Source organism: Lampris incognitus, chromosome 20 (genome assembly GCF_029633865.1).
Source record: "Lampris incognitus isolate fLamInc1 chromosome 20, fLamInc1.hap2, whole genome shotgun sequence".
NCBI classification, from domain to species: Eukaryota; Metazoa; Chordata; class Actinopteri; order Lampriformes; family Lampridae; genus Lampris; species Lampris incognitus.
The window spans coordinates 1907780-1933336 of NC_079230.1; the positions used below are offsets into that span (position 1 = coordinate 1907780).

Sequence of the window (25557 nt, forward strand, 5' to 3'; positions counted from 1 at the left end):
CGTGCTCGTCCCCGGGAGTCACCTTGCTCCGGTCGCCGTAGAGGTTTAGCGCTCCGCGTTTGACGTCCGGTCCGCTTCACCAAGCCGCTTCAGTGCGGGGACTCAGCGGGGGACGGGGCACGACAGGCGGTACAATGGCGCAGACGAAACCCAAGACCTCCCCGAAGGCCATCAAGTTCCTGTTCGGCGGCTTGGCCGGGTGAGTGTCGGTGTCGGTGTCGGTGTGCTGACAGCGGTCAGTGCGGGCTAAAGACGGTTTCTCGGGCGCTTAGCTCGGAGACAAGCAGGAGCGCCCCCCTGCGGAGAAGAGGCCCGTGTGTGGACATGTTTACGGTATCGTGGGAGATTCCGTGACGTTGTTGACGTGACCGGGCGGCCGGTGGGCGCGGACAGCGTGGGGAAAGGTCGGGCCCGGCGTCGCGGCCCTGCAGGCCGCCGTCGTGTTAAGCGGCGGTAGACGTTTCACAGGAACCGGCTGGGAAGGCGTAGCGGCCTGGGTGGCATCACACCAGCACGTCCACGGAACACCGCAAGGGTGTCTGGCGGCAGACGGAGGCCAAAGCCCCGAGAACACACAGCAAGACAACACGGGAGTACACCTGTACAAATCTAACATACCCTCACGTCTCAGGGGGGAAGTAGCATCATAATTCAACAGCTTATTGCGGTTGTTGTTGTTGTTGTTTACAAGGCTGGGAGATGCAAGACAAGAGTCCGGTTCTGGGAGAAAAGGAGCGACCTTAGGTGGCGATGGAGAGAACTCCTGTGTGGGAATAAGGCCTTAAAGGCCTCAGCCGGAGTCCTGCTGGACAGCTGACGTCACAGGAAGCCGGTGCGGCCTAACAGGGAAATATTAATTAGTCACTTGGTTAGTTAGTTAGTTAGGTGTTATCGTGTGGTTGTTATAGGGGGCAGACTTGATAAGAGACGGTCCCAGATCGATTGATGTGTGTGAACCTGTCGGTCTCCGTGGTCTTGGACGGTCCTCAAGGTGTTTTCGTCATTGTTGTCAGTGTCTCACCTGGAGCGGGAGACAGGTGTAAAGACTGAACCATGACCACCTCTGCTGCTCACAGTTCTGCTTTATGTTCAACATCTCTTTATGACAGCCAGCTGACGGCGCCTGCACCCGTGTCTCTAAATGTCATGACCCCGGCTTGTCAAGCAGCGACCCGGGGCCTCCAAGAGGACGGCATTCCTCTGACAGACGGACACTTCTGAAAGCTGGTGTTCAGGACACCGCTTTTACAATAACAGATCATTTCCCTGTATGTTAATTGGAAAAGAGTGTCATGATGCAGATGTAGATGTCAATTCATACAGTATGCTTTACACTTTTACTGCATAATACAACCACTACCCCACACTGGTGACACAGGCCCAGTATTCACACCTGATTAGCAGATGGCAGTAGTGTACATGGTGAGGGAAAGCATGCCATAAGACTCTATGAGATTCAGTGCTGTTATACAAGATAGCAAGGGGGGCTTCACAGTGCTCTCATTCCTGAGAATGAGAGGGTAGTGGTGAGGCCTGATTTGCCAAATTATGTGCTAATTTGGGACAATGTAAGATTTCACCACTCCTGTCAGGGAATGTTTTGCTGCCCACCAACGGATTTCAGTGGAGTTCCTGCCAGCCCATTCAGCCTTCCTCAACCCACTGGAGGTGGAAGGTTTTTGATCAGCAGCCCCATTAACAAATGTTTCTGCCGGAGGCAATGGGTGCTAGTTGTGAGGACATCAAGGCTGAAGATTGCTGAGGGTGACTGTGACATGCGAGATGGTTTTTCCTCTCTCTGCCTTGCAAGGCAGCACATTAGGTGTGAGCAGATGAAGTGTTTTGGCCAAAACAGAGAGGAGAGACTGAGTGCCCCATAAGAAAGTTGATCATTGTAGTCTATTGTAGTCTTGAATTATTATTATTATTGTTTCTTTCGTGTTTCCTGTTTTACATCCTGTAGAGCTGGGTCCAAACTATGGACCTGAGGCACTATAGGGGAGAAGTCACTTGATTGACAGTACTCGTAATGTGTGGGCTGTTCCAAGTAGGGCGATCTTCTGGACTGCATGGATGTTGATGTTGCCTGGGATATGGTTGGTGAACTTTTCCATTCCCTTTTTCATTAGCCGTAGAGCTCCGATGACCACTGGTGTCATTGTTGTTATTATTATTATTTTTACAGAAATGCAGTGTTCCACATTCCACGTCCCAACACTCACCTATGGTCCTGAGCTTTGGGTAGTGACCGAAAGGGTGAGATCGCGGATACAAGCGGCTGAAATGAGTTTCCTCCGTAGGGTGTCTGGGCTCAGCCTTAGAGATAGGGTGAGGAGCTCGGACATCTGGAGGGAGCTCGGAGTAGAGCCGCTGCTCCTTCGCGTCAAAAGGAGCCAGTTGAGGTGGTTCTGGCATCTGATTAGGATGCCTCCTGGGCGCCTTCCTTTGGAGGTTTACTGGGCACATCCAACTGGCAGGAGACCCCGGGGTAGACCCAGAACTCGCTGGAGGTACTATATGTCCAATCTGGCCTGGGAATGCCTTGGGATCCCCGAGGAGGAGCTAGAGGGTGTTGCTGGGGAGAGGGACGTCTGGAGTGCCCTACTTAACTTGCTGCCACCCTGGAGAAGCGGCTGAAGATGAATGAATGAATGAATGAATACTGTCTCTGTCTCTCTGTCTGTCTCTGTCTCTCTCATTTTCTCTCTCTGTCTCTCTCTGTCTCTGCAGGATGGGTGCTACAGTGTTCGTCCAGCCTTTAGACCTGGTGAAGAACAGGATGCAGCTGAGCGGTCAGGGCTCCAAAGCTAGAGAATACAAAACCAGTTTCCACGCCCTGACCTCCATCCTTCGTAATGAGGGCATACAGGGCATATACGCTGGGTAAAGAGGGAGAGACTCCTACCTACCTCCTCCTACCTAGATTAGATTTGGAGTTATTCTGATAATGCCAGGTAAATAAGTTACCTTTCTCAGCGTCATCTACTTAAAAACTCTGTGTGTGCGTGCACGTGTGTGCATGTGTGTCTGTGTCTAGTCTGTCTGCAGGTCTGCTACGTCAGGCGACCTATACTACAACCCGGTTGGGAATCTACACAATTCTGTTTGAGAAGATGACCGGAGCAGATGGCACCCCTCCCAACTTCTTCTTGAAGGTCAGAACATGTATGACACAACACACAACATACATGACCAAATACACACGACATACATGACACAACACACGACATACATGACCCAACACGTAACATACATGACCAATACACATTACCTGACACACGAAACAACACACAACATACATGACCCAACACACAACATACATGACCCAACACACAACACATCTGACCCAAAACACAGCATACACGACCAACACACAGCACACATGACCCAACACGCAATATACATGCCCAACACACAACATACACGACCAACATACAACACACATGACTCAACACACAACATACATGAGCCAACACGTATGATCCACACACACAACATACATGAGCCAACACGCATGACTCGACACACAACATACATGAGCCAACACATGGTCCAATACACAGCACACATGACTCAACACACAACATACATGACCCAACACACATGATCCAACACAACACACATGACTCAACACATGACATACATTACATTACATGAAAATACAGTCATTTAGCCGACGCTTTTATCCAAAGCGACTTACAATAAGAGCATCATTTAACGTAGGAGATCAGGAGAACTACTAGTCATCAGAGGTCATAAGTGCATCTAAACAAGCATCTAAGAGCAAAACCAGTGCCAAAGTAAAAGAGCAAGAAAGAGATTTTTTTTAAAATGAGTGAATACAATAAGTGTTACGAGCAAGTAACAGGGTAGTAGTTCTTGAAGAGGTGAGTTTTCAACCTGCGCCGAAAGATGGGCAGCGACTCCGCTGTCCTGACATCAGTGGGGAGTTCATTCCACCACTGTGGGGCCAGGACAGAAAAGAGCCGGGACCGGGTCGATCAGCAGCAGGGGCCTCTGAGCGACGGGGCAACCAGGCGTCCCGAGGCAGCAGAGCGAAATGGTCGGGCGGGGGTTTAGGGCTTGCAGTGGCCTGGAGATAGGAAGGAGCTGTTCCTTTCACTGCCCTGTAGGCTAGCACCAGAGTCTTAAACTGGGTGCGAGCAGCTACTGGGAGCCAGTGTAGGGACATGAGAAGGGGAGTTGTGTGGGAGAACTTAGGGCGGTTGAACACCAGACGAGCTGCAGCTTTCTGAACAAGCGCCAGAGGTCTGATGGCCAACGCCGGGGCGCCAGCAAGGTAGGAGTTGCCATATTCTAGCCGGGAGATGACCAGAGCCTGGATGAGCACCTGTGCCGTCTCATCTGTGAGGAATGGGCAAATCCTCCTGATGTTATAGGGGAGAAATCTGCAGGAGCGAGCAACCGATGCAACATTTGCAGCAAACGAGAGTTGATTATCCAAAGAAGTTAGCGAAGTCAACAGGGAGAAGGGAGGAAGTAGGAGGAGGGGATTGAAGCTGTGTAGAGAAGGTTTCAAAGAGTTTCTTAGGATTGGAGGCAGAGGATAGGATTTTAGAGTGATAGGAGGCAGCTTTAGCAGCAGAAAGGGAGGAGGAGAAAGTGGAAAGAAGAGATTGGAAGTTGAGAAGGTCCTCTGGGAGTTTGCCTTTTCTTCATTTGCACTCTGCCACTCTCAGTCTCCGTCTGTCAGTACGTACCGAGTCGGTCAGCCAAGGGGCAGGTGGATTTGGGCGTGCAGGCCTGGAGGTGAGGGGACAGAGATTGTCCAGAGAAGAGGAGAGGGTAGCAAGAAGAAGATCAGTAGCAGTGTCAGGGGGTAGGAGAGAGAAAGATTCAGGTGTAGGGAGGATAGAGGTAACAGAGGAAGAAAGATCAGTGGTGGAGAGAGAGCGGAGGTGTCTACGGGTGGAAACCATGTGGGTAGGGTGAGGGGCTGAGGGGGGAGAAGAAAGGGCGAGAAAGTAGAACATGAAATAGTGGTCAGGGAGCTGGAGGGGAGTAACAGAGAGATTGGAAATAGGACAGTGTCTAGTAAAGATAAGGTCCAGCTGGTTGCCGGCCTTGTGGGTAGGAGGAAAGAGTGAGGGGTGAAAGTCAAAGGAGGAGAGGAAAGAGAGAAGAGGATCTAGCTTGTTAGTGTGGATGTTGACGTCACCAAGAAGTATAAGTGCAGCGTCATCAACAGGGAAGTGTGAGACAAGTGTGTCAAGCTCCTCCAGAAACTCACCAAGGGGGTCTGGTGGGTGGTACACAACCACAATAAAGAGGGCGGAGAAAATTGTGGAATGGAAACAAGAGAGTATTTCCATTTCAGGGAGATTAGCAGGCCAGTACCACCACCCCGCCTCCCAGCTCTGGGAGTGTGAGAAAAATAGTACACATCAGACAGAGCTGCGGGTGTGGTAGTGTTTTCTGGCGTGATCCAGGTCTCAGTTAGAACAAGAAAGTTGAGGGAGAGCAAGGATGCGTAGCCTGAGATAAACTCAGCTTTCGACACCACAGACTGGCAATTCCAGAGCCCTCCCGTCACCACTTGCTCAACGTGAGTAGAGAGAGTGGGATAGATGAGATTGGTAGGGTCACAGCGCTTAGGAGTGACCCAACATCTATGCCAGCCCCGGGAAGAGGAAAGGACAGGAATGCGAAGAAAACACATAGTCTATACTAGGTACACAAAATACAGATGACTGACCGGATCAAAAAAGAGCAGTCCTTGCTTGACGCAGTCTTAGCTTGAAAAAGTCGCGCTTGCCTTTGTTCACTCTAGTTCAACCTAGACCCAGCACACAACATGCATGATCCAACATACATGACCCAATACACATGATCCTACACACGACATACATGAGCCAACACACAACATACATGAGCCAACACACATGACTCAACACAAGACATATATGAGCCAACATACAACAACATATATGACCTAACACATAACATACATAACTGATACTCTTGCTGAAACCATTACTGCACATACAACTTTGCTGCTGCTAATAAAAAACAACTAGTAGTGTTGCTACTGGTACTGGTGCCACTGCCCCCACCAGTAATGTAAAACCATGTGCTCCTCCCACAGGCAGGGATTGGTATGACAGCTGGAGCCACGGGGGCATTTGTCGGCACACCAGCAGAGGTCGCTCTCATCAGAATGACAGCAGATGGCCGGTGAGAGACAGACAGAGGTGGAGAGATGATGAACAGATGAATGACAAATGAAAGGAAAAACCTGAATGCTTGACCCCTACAGTGAGGGGGTCCAGGGGCTCTGTCATGCTGTGGGGGCATTTTCCTGGCATGGTTTGGGTCCATTTGTCCCCTTAGATGGAAGGGTCACTACAGATCAATACAAAGTTATTCTGAGTGATCACCTTTATCCTACGATGAGACATCCCTATCCTGATGGGAGTGGTCTCTTCAGGATGATAATACCTATACACAGGACACGAGGGGTCACTGGATGGTTTGATGAAGATGAAGATGATGTAAATCACATGCTGTGGACTTAACAGTCAATTAAATACCTATGGGAGATGTTGGACCGACGTGTTTAGAAAGTGCTCTCCACCACCATCATCTAACACCAAATGAGGGACTATCTTCTGGAAGATGGTGTACATCCCTACAGTAGAGTTCAGACACTTGTAGAATCTATGACAAGGAGCACTGAAGATGTTCTGGAGGCTCCTGGTGGCCCAACACCTTACAAACACAATTTATGATGGGTTTTCCTTTCAGTTGTCGCCTGTCTGTGTAGTATGGCTACTGATACTTGCTTGACTTGACTTTGAGTCCATGTTATAATCCATGGTGTTCTCTGACCACCGTGGTTTGACCACATTCAGAATGAGCTGTTTGAGAGGAGAGGACAGAACAGTTTAGAAAACAACACTAGACATGGAGGATGCCTTCCAGCCTGCTAACCTCTGTTTTGTATTTATTATTTGGAATAAATACTTAGCTATTTCAAGATACAATTCTGTAATAAAACTCAAAACAGCAAGCTTACTGCCTTATAAACAAGAGGCTGAACTTTAAATTGTTTAGGATAAAAAATTTCTAACTTTTTTCTCCCTGATGTTAAAATGAGCAGGCAGCACAGTGTCAAGGCAACGTGTTTGCACAACAGTAATTATGGACATTTGTTGTGCTTAACAAACCCTGACAGCAGCAAGCAAGCAGTGTTTATTCTGAACTGTAACGGACGCTCGTACATCTCAGCACCCTTAAAGTAGATATGCATATGTACCCAACATACCTACCCAACATACCTACCCAACTTATCTACCCAACATATCTACCCAACATACCTACCCAACATACCTACCCAACTTATCTACCCAATATATCTACCCAACATACCTACCCAACATACCTACCCAATATATCTACCCAACATACCTTACCCAGCATATCTACCCAATATATCTACCCAACATATCTACCCAGCATGCCTACCCAACATATCTACACAGCATATCTAGCCAACGTATCTACCCAGCATATCTACCCAACATATCTACCCAACATACCTACCCAACTTATCTACCCAATATATCTACCCAACATATCTACCCAGCATGCCTACCCAACATATCTACACAGCATATCTAGCCAACATATCTACCCAACATACCTATCCAACATACCTACCCAGCATATCTACCCAATATATCTACCCAACATATCTACCCAGCATACCTACCCAACATATTTACCCAACATACCTACCCAACATATTTACCCAACATACCTACCCAACATATCTACACAGCATATCTAGCCAACGTATCTACCCAGCATATCTACCCAACATATCTACCTAACATATCTACTTAGCATATGTACCCAATATATCTACCCAACATATCTACCCAACTTATCTACCCAACATATCTACCCAATATATCTACCCAACATACCTTACCCAGCATATCTACCCAATATATCTACCCAACATACCTACCCAATATATCTACCCAACATACCTTACCCAGCATACCTACCCAACATATTTTCCCAGCGTATCTACCCAACATACCTACCCAACGTATCTACACAGCATATCTAGCCAACGTATCTACCCAACATATCTAGCCAACATATCTACCCAACATACCTATCCAGCATATCTACCCAATATATCTACCCAACATATCTACCCAACATATCTACCCAGCATACCTACCCAACATATTTACCCAACATATTTACCCAACATACCTACCCAACATATCTACACAGCATATCTAGCCAACGTATCTACCCAGCATATCTACCCAACATATCTACCTAACATATCTACTTAGCATATGTACCCAATATATCTACCCAACATATCTACCCAACTTATCTACCCAACATACCTACCCAACATATCTACCCAATATATCTACCCAATATACCTTACCCAGCATATCTACCCAATATATCTACCCAACATACCTACCCAGCATATCTACCCAATATATCTACCCAACATACCTTACCCAGCATACCTACCCAACATATTTTCCCAGCGTATCTACCCAACATACCTACCCAACATATCTACACAGCATATCTAGCCAACGTATCTACCCAACATATCTACCCAATATATCTACCCAACATATCTACCCAGCATATGTACCCAATATATCTACCCAACATATCTACCCAACATATGTACCCAACATATCTACCCAACATACAGTTAAGGTCAAAATCATTAGACCCCAAGGAACTATGGAACATAAAATACCTAAAATTCTGCCCAATGTTTGCATCATTCATAAAACTTTACATAGTAAGACATTCATCAATGTTAAGGGCCCTATTTGGTACATTCTGGAATGTAAAAATAAATCTTCAGGTTTGCTTTATACCAAATATAGTGAAAATTGAGGCAGTCAAAATTATTAGCCCCCATGTGATTTTTTTCTGCACGTAAGCGGCAAGGCCCAAAACCACCATTGAATGCCCGTGACCTTCGACCCCTCAGGCGGCGCTGCATTAAAAACCATCATTGTGTAAAGGATATGACCATCGTCATTTAACACAGTCGGTCGCTACATCTACAAGTGCAAGTTAAAACTCTACCATGCAAAGCAAAAGCCAGATATCAACACCACCCAGAAACACCGCCCGCCGGCTTCTCTGGCCCGAGCTCATCTGAGATGTACTGACCCAAAGTGGAAAAGTGTGCTGTGGTCTGACGAGTCCACATTTCACATTATTTTTGGAAATCATGGACATCGTGTCCTCCGGCTAAAGAGGAAAAGGACCATCCAGATTGTTCTCAGCCCAGAGTCCAAAAGCCAGCATCTGTGATGGTATGGGGGGGGGGGGGTTAGTGCCCACGGCATCATGGGTAACTTGCACATCTGTGAAGGCACCATTCATGCTGAAAGGTACATGCAGGTTTTAGAGCAACTTATGCTGCCATCCAAGCGAGGTCTTTTTCAGGGACGTCCCTGCTTATTTCAGCAAGACAATGCCAAGCCACATTCTGCAGGTGGTCCACCAGCGGGGCTTCGTAGTAAAAGAGTGCGGGTACTGGACTGGCCTGCCTGCAGTCCAGACCGGTCTCCCATTGAACATGTGTGGCGCATTATGAAGCACAAAATACGACAACGGAGACCCTGGACTGTTGAGCAACTGAAGTCGTACATCAAGCAAGAATGGGAAAGAATTCCACCTACAAAGCTTCAACAAGTAGTGTCCTCAGTTCCCAAACGCTTACTGGGTGTTGTTAAAAGGAAAGGTGGAGTAACACAGTGGTGAACATGCCCCTGTCCCAGCTGCTCTGGAACATGTTGCAGGCATCAAATTCAAAATGAGGGAATATTCTCAAAAAAACAATAAAGTTTATCAGTTTGAACATTAAATATCTTGTCTTTGTAGTGGATTCAGCTGAACAGAGGTGGGGAAGGATTTGCAAATTATTGTATTCTGTTTTTATTCACGTTTTACACAACGTCCCAACTTCACTGGAATTGGGGTTTGTAATTTCATCATGCCAAAAAGTAAAGAAATCAGTCTGGAACTCAGAAAGAAGATAGTGGATGCTCATCTTAAGGGGGAAGGCTATACTGCCATTTCCAAGCGTTTCACAGTGTCGAGAACAGCTGTATGTTGCATCATTGCAAAGCACAAGGAGACAAATTGTGTTAGAAACAAACCTGTGCCTGGTCGAAAGCGCAAGATTTCAAAAACTTTTGAGAGGAAAATAGTCAGAGATGTCAACAGCAATCCCTGGATCTCTCTCTGCCAAGATGACTGTTGCTGAACTGGCCTCTTCTGGACTTGATGTTTCAAGGAAAACTGTCGTGAGGGCTCTTCATCGTAATGGGTTTCGAGGTCATCGTCCAAGAAAAAGTCCATTGCTCACACAGCGGCACATCAGATCCAGGCTGAAGTTTGCCCGTGAGCATTTGAAATATGGGCACGAGTTTTTGAAGTCCATCCTTTGGTCTGATGAGGCTAAACTTGAGCTGTTTGGGCACAGGGATGTTGCTTTTGTTTGGCGAAGGAAGGGAGAGGCCTTCAACCCTAAAAACACAGTTTCCACAGTTAAACATGGTGGTGGGAGCATAATGCTGTGGGGCTGTTTTGCTGCTTCAGGCACAGGGAACCTTGTTCGGGTGCATGGGATCATGAAGAAAGAAGATTAAGTTGACATTTTGAAGGATAGTGTAAAGAAATCTGCTGCCAGTCTAGCTTTATGTCACTGCTGGGTCTTCCAGCAAGACATTGACCCGAAGCATACATCCAAGTTGGTCCAAAACTTTTTGAAGGACACCAAAATCAAGGTCCTGGAGTGGCCCTCTCAGAGCCAAGATCTCTAACCTGTTGAGAATCTGTGGCGGGAGCTCAAGGTTCATGTCCATGCTGGAAAACCATGCAATTTGGATGAGCTGAACAATTTGCCATGGAAGAATTGGCTAAGATCCCTCAAGAGACATGTGCCAACCTAGTTAGGAACTACCATAAGAGGTTGTTGTCAGTTGTGAGTCAGAAAGGTTACACTATTGACTATTAATTGTCAGAGGGCTAACCATTTTGGCCTTGTAATTTTTGTTTTTTCTTGTTTCAATTCAGCGTATCACTAAACTATCTTTATCATGCTTGGTGGAGATTTTGTCTACCCAGCATATGTACCCAGCATATGTACCCAGCATATATACCCAGCATATATACCCAGCATATCTACCCAGCATATGTACCCAGCACATCTACCCAACATATGTACCCAGCATATCTACCCAGCATATCTACCCAGCATATCTACCCAGCATATGTACCCAGCACATCTACCCAACATATGTACCCAGCATATGTACCCAACATATCTACCCAGCATATCTACCCAATCTACCCAGCATATCTACCCAGCATATGTACCCAATATATATCTACCCAGCACATCTACCCAACATATCTACACAACCTATCTACCCAACATATCTACCCAGCATATCTACCCAGCACATCTACCCAGCATATCTACCCAGCCTATCTACCCAACATATCTACCCAGCATATATACCGAGCATATGTACCCAATATATCTACCCAACATATCTAGCACTTTTCTAGCTGCAACAGCCACTCAAAGTGCTTTACAATTAATTAATTAATTAATTCACCCACTCACACACACACACACACCAACACCATACATCGATGGCATGGAAGTGTCAGAAATGCTGGTTCTCTGTGATTGAAAGAGGCATGCTGCATCCTATCACTACTACTACTACTGTCGGATGCTCCCGTTAGGGGGCGCCACAGCGGATCATCCGTCTCCATCTCTTCCTGTCCTCTGCATCTTCCTCTGTCACACCAGCCACCTGCATGTCCTCCCTCACCACATCCATAAACCTCCTCTTTGATAAGAATAATGTTGTTGTTATTATTAATAATAGTAATAGTACTAACATTTTTAGTACTAACTAAATAACTCTCATTGTCTTTTTCAGTCTTCCTCCAGACCAAAGGAGAGGTTATACTAATGTCTTTAATGCTTTGGTCCGGATCACCAGAGAGGAGGGACTCACCACACTCTGGAGGGTATGTGTGTGTGTGTGTGTGTGTGTGTGTGTGTGTCTGTCTGTCTGTCTGTCTGTCTGTCTGTGTTTGTGAGCACGCGGTTGTGTGTGTTATAACTCCACCGGGACCTTTATAATCTTGTGTGTAAATTCTTAGTCAAGTGTCTTCATTTACATGGCGTCTAGATGAGTCTAATGTTCCTTCAGCCCAGTTAAAGTGGTGACAGTGGTGACGTCTCAGATAGACAGTGGTGTCAGATAGACAGTGGGGATGTGTCAGATAGACAGTGGTGATGTGTCAGATAGACAGTGGTGACATGTCAGATAGACAGTAGGGATGTGACAGATAGACAGTAGGGATGTGACAGATAGTGGTGACGTGTCAGATAGACTGGGAATGTGTCAGATAGACAGTGGTGACGTGTTAGACAGTGGGGATGTGTCAGATAGACAGTGGTGACGTGTCAGATAGACAGTAGGGATGTGACAGATAGACAGTGGTGACGTGTCAGATAGACTGGGAATGTGTCAGATAGACAGTGGTGAGGCGTCAGATAGACAGTGGGGATGTGTCAGAAAGTGGGGATGTGACGTGTCAGATAGACAGTGGGGACGTGTCAGACAGTGGGGATGTGTCAGATAGACAGTGGGGATGTGTCAGATAGACAGTGGTGACATGTCAGACAGTGGTGACGTGTCAGATAGACAGTGGGGATGTGACGTGTCAGATAGACAGTAGGAATGTGTCAGATAGACAGTGGGGATATGACGTGTCAGATAGACAGCGGGGATGTGTCAGATAGACAGTGGAGATGTGATGTGTCAGATAGACAGTGGGGACGTGTCAGACTGGGGATGTGTCAGATAGACAGTGGGGATGTGATGTGTCAGATAGACAGTGGGAACGTGTCAGACAGTGGGGATGTGACGTGTCAGATAGGCAGTGGGGATGTGTCAGATAGACAGTGGGGATGTGACGTGTCAGATAGACAGCGGGATGTGTCAGATAGACAGTGGAGATGTGATGTGTCAGATAGAGAGTGGGGACGTGTCAGACTGTTGATGTGTCAGATAGACAGTGGGGATGTGACGTGTCAGATAGACAGTGGGAACCTGTCAGACAGTGGGGATGTGACATGTCAGATAGGCAGTGGGGATGTGTCAGATAGACAGTGGGAATGTGGCATGTCAGATAGACAGTGGGGAAGTGTCAGACAGTGGGGATGTGTCAGATAGACAGCGGGGATGTGTCAGATAGAGAGTGGGGATGTGTCAGATAGACAGTGGGGATGTGACGTGTCAGATAGACAGTGGGAACCTGTCAGACAGTGGGGATGTGACATGTCAGATAGGCAGTGGGGATGTGTCAGATAGACAGTGGGGATGTGACGTGTCAGATAGACAGCGGGGATGTGTCAGATAGAGAGTGGGGATGTGTCAGATAGACAGTGGGGATGTGACGTGTCAGATAGACAGTGGGAACCTGTCAGACAGTGGGGATGTGACATGTCAGATAGGCAGTGGAGATGTGATGTGTCAGATAGACAGTGGGGACGTGTCAGACTGGGGATGTGTCAGATAGACAGTGGGGATGTGACGTGTCAGATAGACAGTGGGGACGTGTCAGACAGTGGGGATGTGTCAGATAGACAGTGGGGATGTGACGTGTCAGATAGACAGTGGAGATGTGTCAGATAGACAGTGGGGATGTGTCAGGCAGTGGGGATGTGTCAGCTAGATAGTGGTGACATGTCAGATAGATTGTGGGGATGTGTCAGATAGACACTGGTGACGTATCAGATAGACAGGGGGGATGTGTAAGATAGACAGTCGGGATGTGTCAGATAGACAGTTGGGATGTGTCAGATAGACAGTGGGGATGTGTCAGCTAGACAGTGGTTACGTGTCAGATAGGCAGTGGGGATGTGTCAGCTAGACAGCATCCCCCAGGACATTATGGGTTTATTACAGTGGACATACAGACGAACTGTTGTCAGTACACTTCTGCTCATGACAGATAATTAACAAGTCCATTCAGAAAGGTGGATAAAGTGTGTGTTTGTGTGTGTGTGCGTGTGTGTTTCAGGGTTGTATTCCCACTATGGCACGAGCAGTGGTTGTGAACGCAGCTCAGCTGGCATCATACTCCCAGTCCAAACAGGCTCTACTAGACTCAGGTACACACACACACACACACACACACACACACACACACACACACACTTGGCTTTTAGCAAGACATGAAGAAGCAAACTTCTGTAAGGGTTTTGTCAACAGAGAGCAGTCATTTTCTGTTTATTGTTCATGCAGCCGGAGCTTCATGTCCGTCGTGTCTTTATGAAGAGAAGGTTTTTCCTTCATAGTGGTTTGACCTTTGTCTCTTCTAACTATTGTTAAAAGCCCATATTGAACATGAACTGCCCCAGAAGTGGTTTAACCAGACAGCTGAGATGGACACTGGTGAGAGCCCACAGGGTGTAGGATACACTTGGTATGTCCTTGTTCCCAGTGTAGCACTTTTGTCTGTTGTTCCTTCACTCTTGTGGTTTTGCAAAGAAAAATGTTGAGAGCGAAGCAGCTTTTTGAAACTCAGTCCTGTCAATCAAATAGGTAAAAACTAAAGACGCAACACAACAAACAGCAGAGCAGATTCCAGATTTAGTTTATTGTCATTTTCACTATGTACCTGCACACATAAATAAAAACAAAATGCCGTTTCTCCCAGACCACAGCAGATAAAAATACACATCCAAAAATTCCCTAAAACAATACCACTAAAAACATAAAAACAGTACAAAAACAAAAAAGCACAAACAATTAACAACACAGTCCGTGTAAGTGCAACACGGTCCATTAAAGTGCCACTCAGTTTAAATGTTGACAGCCGGTGTCTGTCAACGAGTGACCAGCACTGGTGGGGGGCCGGGGGTGGGGGGTTAGAGGGTAGGTGGATGGGCATGACTGTGGGGGGGGGGCAGTTGTTAATGATCCTGACTGCTTGTGGGTAGAAGGTATTTAGCATTCTGCTAAATGTAGCAGAGATGCTCCTGTACCTCTTCCCAGACGGCAGGAGGGCCAACAGTTGTGAGACGGGTGGTGGAGGTCCTTAATGATGCTGGAGGCTCTGAGAACACAGCATTGACGGTAGATCTCCAACAGGAAGAGGAGAAGGGCACAAATGATCTTGCTATCTGTCTTCATTATCCTGTTCAGCTGGTGTTGTTCAGTCGCTTTGCAGGTACCGAACCAGGAAGTGAGACCGTAGGTTAGAATGCTAAGGTGGTGAGGGCTGGAATGGTGAGAGTTGCCCTTTTAAGTCTCCAGAGGGGATGGAGCCCCTGTTGGGCCTTTTTAACGATGGCCAAGGTGTTAATGGTTGAGGTCAGGTCATCCACCAGGTGCACTCCCAGGAACTTGATGCTACTGTCCCTCTCCACAGTGGTGTCATCGATGGTCAGCCGTGTATGATGGTGCCTGCTGGCCCTCCTGAAGTGACTCACCATCTCTTTTGTTTTGCTTATATTCAGGAAGAGGTTGTGGGATTGGCACCACGCCATTACCTGCTCCACCTCCATCATGTAATCAGAGTCATCATTATTGCTGACAAGACCCACTACTGTTGTATCATCAGCAAACTTGATGATGTGGTTGGTGTCAAATTTGGCAGTACGGTCATGGGTTAGCAGGGTTAACAAGAGGGGGCTCAGGACGCAGCCCTGGGGTGAACCTGTGCTCACTAGGATGGAATTTGATGTGTGACTGCCCACCCTGACTGTCTGCTGCCTCCATCAAAGCCAGGAAGATGCCCAGACAGTGCACCAGTCGATCAAGGGGGGAGAAGGACAACAGCTGCCTAAGCGTAAACCAGTGGTGATTTCATATGTGACAGAAGTGTCGGGACAGTTGAGACGCATATTTTCCAAAGATCGCGTCTCGGTTGCTTTCATACTCCAAAACACGCTGCACCAGAAGTTGGTCCACCCCAATGATTGGGTTCCCCAGCACAAACAGAGCAATAAAGTGTACGCTGTTAAGCGCCAGGAGGACCGCTGTAACTTGTACATTGGGGAAACTAAACAGATGCTGGCCAAGAAGATGGCACAACACAGAAGAGCCAATGCTTCAGTCCAGGACTCCGAACGGGGAGTCAAAGGGGCCATCTATGTGAAGAGGGAATGACCATCCCTGAACCGGGGGGGGGGGGCTAAGAGTACATCTGTCACCATCTTACAATGCTGTGATTGCAACTATTCCCCAGTCCTCTGTGAATAGTACACATGACCACTGTAACTCTAGTTAATGCTCACGGGAATTTGCATATGAAACCGATGGTTTGGGTCGTTATGCCACTGTATTGGTTATAAGGGTGGGGTACCTGCAGTCACTGTATTGGTTATAAGGGTGGGGTACCTGCAGTCACTGTATTGGTTATAAGGGTGGGGACACCTGCAGTCACTGTATTGGTTATAAGGGTGGGGGTACCTGCAGTCACTGTATTGGTTATAAGGGTGGGGTACCTGCAGTCACTGTATTGGTTATAAGGGTGGGGTACCTGCAGTCACTGTATGTTTATAAGGGTGGGGGTACCTGCAGTCACTGTATTGGTTATAAGGGTGGGGACACCTACAGTCACTGTATTGGTTATAAGGGTGGGGGTACCTGCAGTCACTGTATTGGTTATAAGGGTGGGGTACCTGCAGTCACTGTATTGGTTATAAGGATGGGGTACCTGCAGTCAGGGGAGACTGAAGAGGTCACTTAGATGATGATGAAACGTTTCTCTCTCAATAAACGTGTCCAGATGAACTGATTCAAGTGTCTGTGAGTGAAAGGGAAGCTTTACAAGATGGTGGTGAGACCAGCTATGTTGTATGGTTTGGAGACAGTGGCACTGATGAAAGACAGGAGGAGGAGCTGGAGGTGGCAGAGATGAAGATGATAAGATTTTCACTGGGAGTGATGAAGAAGGACAGGATTAGGAACCAGTATATCAGAGGGACAGCTCAGGTTGGACGGTTTGGAGACAAAGCAAGAGAGACAAGATGGAGATGGTTTGGACATGTGTGGAGGAGAGATGCTGGGTATACTGGGAGAAGGATGCTGAATATGGAGCTGCCAGGGAAGAGGAGAAGAGGAAGGCCAAAGAGGAGGTTTATGGAGGTGGTGAGGGAGGACATGTGGGTGGCTGGTGTGACAGAGGAAGATGCAGAGGACAGGAAGAGATGGAAACGGATGATCTGCTGTGGCGCCCCCTAATGGGAGCAGCCGAAAGTAGCAGTAGCAGTAGTAGTAATAGTAATGGTAGTAGTAGTAGTGTAGAGCACTTTGTAATATTGTTAAGAAAAGTGCCATACGGGCGTCCGGGTGGTGTAGCGGTTTATTCTGTTGCTTATCAACACAGGGATCACTGGTTCAAATCCCTGTGTTACCTCCGGCTTGGTCGGGCATACCTACAGACACAATTGGCCGTGTCTCCGGGCGGGAGTGGGTATGTGTCCTGGTCGCTGCACTAGCACCTCCTCTGGTCGGGTGGGGCACCTGTTCCGGGGAGGTAACTGGAGAGAATAGCGTGATCCTCCAACGCGCTACGTCCCCCTGGTGAAACTCCTCACTGTCGGGAGAAAAGAAGCGGCTGGTGACTCCACATGTATGGGAGGAGGCATGTGGTAGTCTGCAGCCCTCCCCAGATCAGCAGAGGAGGTGGAGCAGCGACCGGGACAGCTCGGAAGAGTGGGGTAATTGGCCAAGTACAATTGGGGAGAAAAAGGGGAAAAAGAAATTGCAATGTAAATGAAGTTATAATAATAATGATAATATTTTTGTTATTATTATCGTTATTAAATTAACAGTAACAATATTGATTTAATTTAAGAGCCAATCGCAGAAGTTGTGACTTTGGGGAGCAACTGATTAGCTAAAATTTGAACCAGTGTTTTTTATTCCCACACTCATAAGGAAATTTCATTTTTACACTTACCACATATTTGAAGGGTTTCAGGATACAGCAGGTCTGATGTAAACATTTTTTATTCATCCACTTTCATCGGTGGAACTAAAGGTGGTTTAAATATAAAATCTCTCTCTCTCTCTCTCTCTCTCTCTGTCTGTCTGTCTGTCTGTCTGTCTGTCTGTCTGTCTGTCTGTCTGTCTGTCTCTCTGTCTGTCTCTCTCTCTCAGGTTATTTCAATGATGACATTCTGTGTCACTTCTGTGCCAGCATGATCAGTGGGTTGGTAACCACGGCGGCGTCCATGCCTGTGGACATTGTCAAGACCAGGTGAGTCATCTGTAGTTAACCCTACCAGATTAACCAGTTAGTTAACCAGTATGGACACATGTTTCTACCAGATTAACCAGTTAGTTAACCAGTATGGGTACACGTTTCTACCAGATTAACCAGTTAGTTAACCAGTATGGACACGTTTCTACCAGATTAACCAGTTAGTTAACCAGTATGGACACGTTTCTACCAGATTAACCAGTTAGTTAACCAGTATGGACACGTTTCTACCAGATTAACCAGTTAGTTAACCAGTATGAACACATGTTTCTACCAGATTAACCAGTTAGTTAACCAGTATGGACACGTTTCTACCGGGTTAACCAGTTCATTAACCAGTATGGACACACGTTTCTACCAGATTAACCAGTTCGTTAACCAGTATGTACACATGTTTCTACCAGGTTAACCAGTTAGTTAACTAGTTTGTTAACCAATATGGACACATGTTTCTACCAGGTTAACCAGTATGGACACGTTTCTACCAGGTTAACCAGTTAGTTAACCAGTACGGACACATGTTTCTACCAGATTAACCAGTACGGACACGTTTTTTTTATTATTTTTTTATTACTTTATTGAGCCCCGTGGGGAAATTCTTCCTCTGCATGTAACCCATCCTAGCTGTGTAGCTAGGAGCAGTGGGCAGCCGCCATGCAGCGCCCGGGGACCAACTCCAGTTCGTCTCGCCATGCCTCAGTCAGGGACACAGACAGGAGTATTAACCCTAACATGCATGTCTTTTTGTATGGGGTGGGAAACCGGAGCACCCGGAGAAAACCCACCGCAGACACAGGGAGAACATGCAAACTCCACACAGAAAGGACCCGGGACGACCCCCCAAGGTTGGACAACCCTGGGGTTCGAACCTAGGACCTTCTTGCTGTGAGGTGTTTCTACCAGGTTAACCGGCTATTTAACCAGTATGGACACACGTTTCTACCAGATTAACCAGTTAGTTAACCAGTATGGACACATACTTATACCAGATTAACCAGTTCATTAACCAGTATGGACACATGTTTCTACCAGATTAACCAGTTAGTTAACCAGTATGGACACGTTTCTACCAGATTAACCAGTTAGTTAACCAGTATGAACACATGTTTCTACCAGATTAACCAGTTAGTTAACCAGTATGGACACGTTTCTACCGGGTTAACCAGTTCATTAACCAGTATGGACACATGTTTGTACCAGATTAACCAGTTAGTTAACCAGTATGGGTACACGTTTCTACCAGATTAACCAGTTAGTTAACCAGTATGGACACGTTTCTACCAGATTAACCAGTTAGTTAACCAGTATGAACACATGTTTCTACCAGATTAACCAGTTAGTTAACCAGTATGGACACGTTTCTACCGGGTTAACCAGTTCGTTAACCAGTATGGACACATGTTTCTACCGGGTTAACCATTTAGTTAACCAGTATGGACACATGTTTCTACCAGGTTAACCAGTTAGTTAACCAGTATGGACACACGTTTCTACCGGGTTAACCATTTAGTTAACCAGTATGGGTACACGTTTCTACCAGGTTAACCAGTTATTTAACCAGTATGGACACACGTTTCTACCAGGTTAACCAGTTATTTAACCAGTATGGACACATGTTTCTACCAGGTTAACCAGTTATTTAACCAGTATGGACACACGTTTCTACCAGGTTAACCAGTTATTTAACCAGTATGGACACACGTTTCTGCCAGGTTAACCAGTTAGTTAACCAGTATGGACACATGTTTCTACCAGGTTAACCAGTTATTTAACCAGTATGGACACACGTTTCTGCCAGGTTAACCAGTTAGTTAACCAGTATGAACACATGTTTCTACCAGATTAACCAGTTAGTTAACCAGTATGGACACGTTTCTACCGGGTTAACCAGTTCGTTAACCAGTATGGACACATGTTTCTACCGGGTTAACCATTTAGTTAACCAGTATGGGTACACGTTTCTACCAGGTTAACCAGTTATTTAACCAGTATGGACACATGTTTCTACCAGGTTAACCAGTTATTTAACCAGTATGGACACACGTTTCTACCAGGTTAACCAGTTATTTAACCAGTATGGACACACGTTTCTACCAGGTTAACCAGTTATTTAACCAGTATGGACACACGTTTCTACCAGGTTAACCAGTTAGTTAACCAGTATGGACACATGTTTCTACCAGGTTAACCAGTTATTTAACCAGTATGGACACACGTTTCTACCAGGTTAACCAGTTAGTTAACCAGTATGGACACATGTTTCTACCAGGTTAACCAGTTATTTAACCAGTATGGACACACGTTTCTGCCAGGTTAACCAGTTATTTAATTAGCATGGACACGTTTCTACCAGTCTCCTCTAGGGCTGCACGATATATCGAAACTTTTCCTTCATTGCGATATCCACATGCACGATATACATATCGCAAAAGTCTGCTTGAACCGCTATAAATGGCTAATGCAGTTTGTGTTGACTTTAGTGCCCCCTTCTGGAAAAAGGTGGTAGTGTCACTTGGCTGATTCCGCCTCAGTAGCAACAAAATATAATGTAAAAACTAAAATTCCAGCATTAGTGACTGGTAGGACACCGGTTTTAAGTGAGACTGTGACGTCATCGTGTATATTATAGCCTCCTAGTAGCTGCTGTATTTAAATCGGCCCAGATGTTGTGTTGAAGCCATGGAGAAACGGTGTTGCCATGCAGCCAGCTTGGTGGTATGTGTTCATGTCAGTATGGTGTCTGTAGCCGGGGGCAGTGTTCCAGTAAAGCCATGTTGCTGGAATGGAAATACTGCATTTCATGTGTTTATTCAGTGTGCACAGGCTGTTCACCGTCTGGCCTCCGTCTTAGCAGCAAACCTGAAGCCGAAAGACTTTAAAACTTCAATATTTGTTTATTCATCACGAGTCACATCGTCATCGCGGTATTCCCCAACGTTATGGCATGGCGCATGTTTTCCTGATACCGTGCAGCCCTACAAGAGAAAGTCCAATTCTTTCCCTCTCTCTGATCCTGTTTCGCTCTCTTCCTCTTAGGATTCAGAACATGAGGATGATAGATGGAAAGCCAGAGTATAAAAACGGTTTGGTGAGTATCTTATGTATATGTCTGTCTATATCTGTTAGTTTGTATCTATCTGTCTTGGATCTAATTATATATATATATATATATATATATATATATATATATATATATATATATATATATCTGCCTGTCTCAGATCAAATACTATCTATTATGTACATGTAGTATATCATCTGTCTATCTCAGATCTAATATCTGTTATTGATATCTACAGCAATTAGCCAAAACATTAAAACCACCTGCCTAATACTGTGTAGGTCCCCCTCATGCCGTCAAAACAGTTCTGACCCATCGAGACATGGACTCCACAAGACCTCTGAAGGTTTCCTCTGGTGTCTGGCACCAAGACGTTAGCAGCAGATCCTTTAAAGAGACACTGACATGCCCTTTCTGAACACATTTTTTAACATTGGGAGTTTGAATCATAACCGAAAATAGGCATGGTTTTATGAATTCAAAGCTATTGGCTACTGTCTTCCTGGGTGTTCGCATGGGTGGGACTTGGTACCGCTCATCACTTGCCGTAGAAAATAAATGGTTCGCGCCCGGTCTCGTCAGAGTCCGGGGAGGAGTCAGCTTGTGTTCGTCACATCTGTGTGTGTGGGGAAAAAGCAGTGGTTTGGCTTGGAGTCGCCTTGTCACGGAAGTGGCGAGGCGACTCCTTCGAGACTGCCAGCCAGAGAGATGCAGTTGGCGAATGCATGCAGTACGAGGGTGGATGTTTGAACTAAAACAGGGATTGATTGGCCACTAAATTGGGAGAAAAAGGGAAAAATCAGAAATAAATTTAAAAAAACAATTCCTGCAGTTTTCTGGTTTGCATACTGGTTGGCTAGAATAATTCGGTACCTTGCCATTTGTTCACTCAGTTACACTCACTGATAATGCACGAGCTGGGGGTCATGCCCCAAGACGGGTTCCTGTTCCCCTACGTGACGCCCTCAAAAAGGAGTTGGAAAGAGTGGTCGCTTTGGGGCTGATAAAGAAAATCGATGAGCCAACTGACTTGGTCAGTTCAGTGGTGTGCGTGAGAAAAAGAGCGGTGAGCTGCGTATAAGCATGGCCCCAAAGACCGCGATGCCTGCATCAGACGGGAACATTTCCAAATTCCAAAACGCAAAGAAGTTTAGATCGTTTTAGATCGTTTTATTAGCCACATGACCAAGGCCGGTGGAATTTGTTTTTGGTACACAAACTGCAGCACAACGCATACATGGACAACAACAGACACTCCACATATTATCACAAACAATACAGTGACACAATATCATAGCTTTTGTGCACCATTTTAAAATGCCGCTCCAAACGACCCTTCTGCGGTATAGCCACACTAGACAGATGGAGTCTGCGTCGGAAGAAACGAAGAAGAATCTTCCTCCCGTTCATTGTGGAAATGATAAGTTTTCGATCTTTGGGCCTCTGCCATTTTTGTTGTTTGTCGCCTCGGAACACTCAAAAGAAAATGAAAGAGAAGTGGGTCTTGTTGACATTAGTCTCGTCTCCTCGTCTCCACTTTGACACTGACAGTGAATGTAAGGTTACGCCTTCGTACGTCAGAGCTCGTGAGGGACATACTGCACCAGTCATATCTTGACTGACGTTGAACCTGACCAATGACTAATGCAGACCTTGCCTCTTAATGATTACTCAGATCCAATGTCAATCAAGATTTGAACACAAGGGACTGCCGATTCTTTTTTAGATTTATTTTTTCAAAATTTTAACTGCATTTTTCAAAACCGTCTCACGATCGACCGGCAGTCAGCCTGCGAGCGACCAGTCGATCACGACCAACTGGTCGGGCACCCCTGCCTATGATCTCGTCTGCTCACTCTGCCCAGTGTAGCCCGCCCCTTGACAACATATCCCACCGCTTGACAACATACCCCGCCCCTTGACAACATATCCCACCCCTTGACAACATACCCCACCCCTTGACAACATACCCCACCCCTTGACAACATATCCCGCCCCTTGACAACATATCCCACCGCTTGACAACATACCCCACCCCTTGACAACATATCCCACCCCTTGACAACATACCCCACCCCTTGACAACATATCCCACCCCTTGACAGGTGCCATTGTAACGAGATGTTATTCACTTACCTGTCAGTGGTTCTAATGTTTTGGCTGATCAGCGTACATCTGTCTGTCTACTGTCTATCTATCTATCTGTCTATCTATCTATCTATCTATCTATCTATCTGTCTATCTATCTATCTGTCTGTCTGTCTATCTATCTGTCTATCTATCTGTCTATCTATCTGTCTATCTGTCTATCTATCTGTCTATCTATCTGTCTATCTGTCTATCTATCTATCTGTCTATCTATCTATCTATCTGTCTATCTGTCTATCTATCTGTCTATCTGTCTATCTGTCTATCTATCTATCTGTCTATCTGTCTATCTATCTAGCTGTCTATCTATCTGTCTATCTATCCGTCTATCTATCTGTCTATCTATCTATCTATCTATCTGTCTGTCTGTCTGTCTGTCTGTCTGTCTGTCTATCTGTCTATTTATCTGTCTATCTATCTATCCATCTATCTGTCTATCTATCTGTCTATTTATCTGTCTATCTATATATCTATCTATCTGTCTATTTATCTATCTATCTATCTATCTATCTATCTATCTATCTATCTGTCTATTTATCTGTCTATCTATCTATCTATCTATCTGTCTATTTATCTGTCTATCTATCTATCTATCTATCTATCTATCTATCTATCTATCTATCTATCTATCTATCTATCTATCTGTCTGTCTGTCTGTCTGTCTGTCTGTCTGTCTGTCTGTCTGTCTGTCTATCTATTTATCTGTCTATCTATCTATATCTATCTCACTTTGTGTGTGTGTGTCTGTGTGTGTGGTGTGTGTGTGTGTCTGTGTCTGTGTGTCTGTGTGTGTGTGTGTAGGAGGTGTTGTTGAAGGTGGTGAGGAACGAGGGGTTTTTCTCTCTGTGGAAAGGTTTCACTCCTTACTATGCCCGGCTAGGACCTCACACTGTCCTCACCTTCATCTTCCTCGAACAGATGAACAAGTTCTACAAGATCTACTTCCTGGACCGCTAGGACACACACACACACACACACACACACACACACACACACACACACACACACACACACACACACTTCTTAGGTGAATAACAGTATGAGTCAGTGTTAAAAGCAGTATGTCCCATCTAAAAAGCCCACCGTCAACATGCATCACTGACATGTTGTACAGTCCTGCCCTGCACACACACACACACACCACACACACACACACACAGCAGTGTTGTAAGCAGGAAATGGTTTTTGTAAGAAGGAGAATGAACAGCTGAGGTCATTCACACACCGGTCAATCATGTCATTATTAATAATGTGTGGAGAACTCTGGTGCCCCATGGGATTATGGGAAGGCTCCTCTGCTGCTGTGGAGCCAGACAAGAAATGATGGTGGGCGACAGGTTGGAAACAATGAATAAAACCTGTTTTTACAGCCACAAAGTCTCCTGGATTCTGTTGTGTCTGTCCACCTGTCTGTCTGCTGGTATATCACCTGTCTGTCTGTCTGTCTGACTGGTATTGTGTGTGTTCGAACACGTGACCAAAAGTCACCAAAAATGTGCTGTCAGCCATGTTGCAGGATAAGAATGCTGTGGGTGAGTTGCACTTTAACAGCAAAATTGTCTTCGTTTTGTTTAATTTACCAGTGTGGTAATAGTAGTGATAAATGTACACACTTCTCGTTTTGTCATATTCCAAAAACCATCAGGCCCCAAGGAGAACAAGCCCAAGAGAAAACCATCAGGCCCCAAGGAGAACAAGCCCAAGAGAAAACCATCAGGCCCCAAGGAGAACAAGCCCAAGAGAAAACCACCAGGCCCCAAGGAGAACAAGCCCAAGAGAAAACCATCAGGCCCCAAGGAGAACAAGCCCAAGAGAAAACCATCAGGCCCCAAGGAGAACAAGCCCAAGTGAAAACCATCAGGCACCAAGGAGAACAAGCCCAAGAGAAAACCATCAGGCCCCAAGGAGAACAAGCCCAAGAGAAAACCGTCAGGCACCAAGGAGAACAAGCCCAAGAGAAAACCATCAGGCCCCAAGGAGAACAAGCCCAAGAGAAAACCATCAGGCAC

General features: G+C 46.0%; 1 protein-coding gene across 1 annotated transcript; it reads left to right on the top strand.

Moving 5' to 3' along the window:
* Nucleotides 1-24925, top strand: slc25a11 (solute carrier family 25 member 11). The gene is made up of 9 exons (XM_056300298.1): nt 1-199; nt 2731-2883; nt 3038-3155; nt 6107-6195; nt 11991-12081; nt 14146-14236; nt 18237-18336; nt 21376-21427; nt 24350-24925. The coding sequence occupies exons 1-9, from the start codon at nt 135-137 to the stop codon at nt 24503-24505; spliced, it is 915 nt and encodes a 304-aa protein (XP_056156273.1). The 5' UTR covers nt 1-134; the 3' UTR covers nt 24506-24925.
* Nucleotides 24926-25557: the final 632 nt, after the last annotated feature.

What these genes read in the sequence shown, in the direction of transcription:
- slc25a11 (XM_056300298.1), top strand. Translation starts at nt 135, where the DNA reads ATGGCGCAGACGAAACCCAAGACCTCCCCGAAGGCCATCAAGTTCCTG. An exon ending in CTGTTCGGCGGCTTGGCCGG is followed by an intron (nt 200 to 2,730) that starts GTGAGTGTCGGT and finishes CTGTCTCTGCAG; the next exon opens with GATGGGTGCTACAGTGTTCG. An exon ending in CAGAGTATAAAAACGGTTTG is followed by an intron (nt 21,428 to 24,349) that starts GTGAGTATCTTA and finishes GTGTGTGTGTAG; the next exon opens with GAGGTGTTGTTGAAGGTGGT.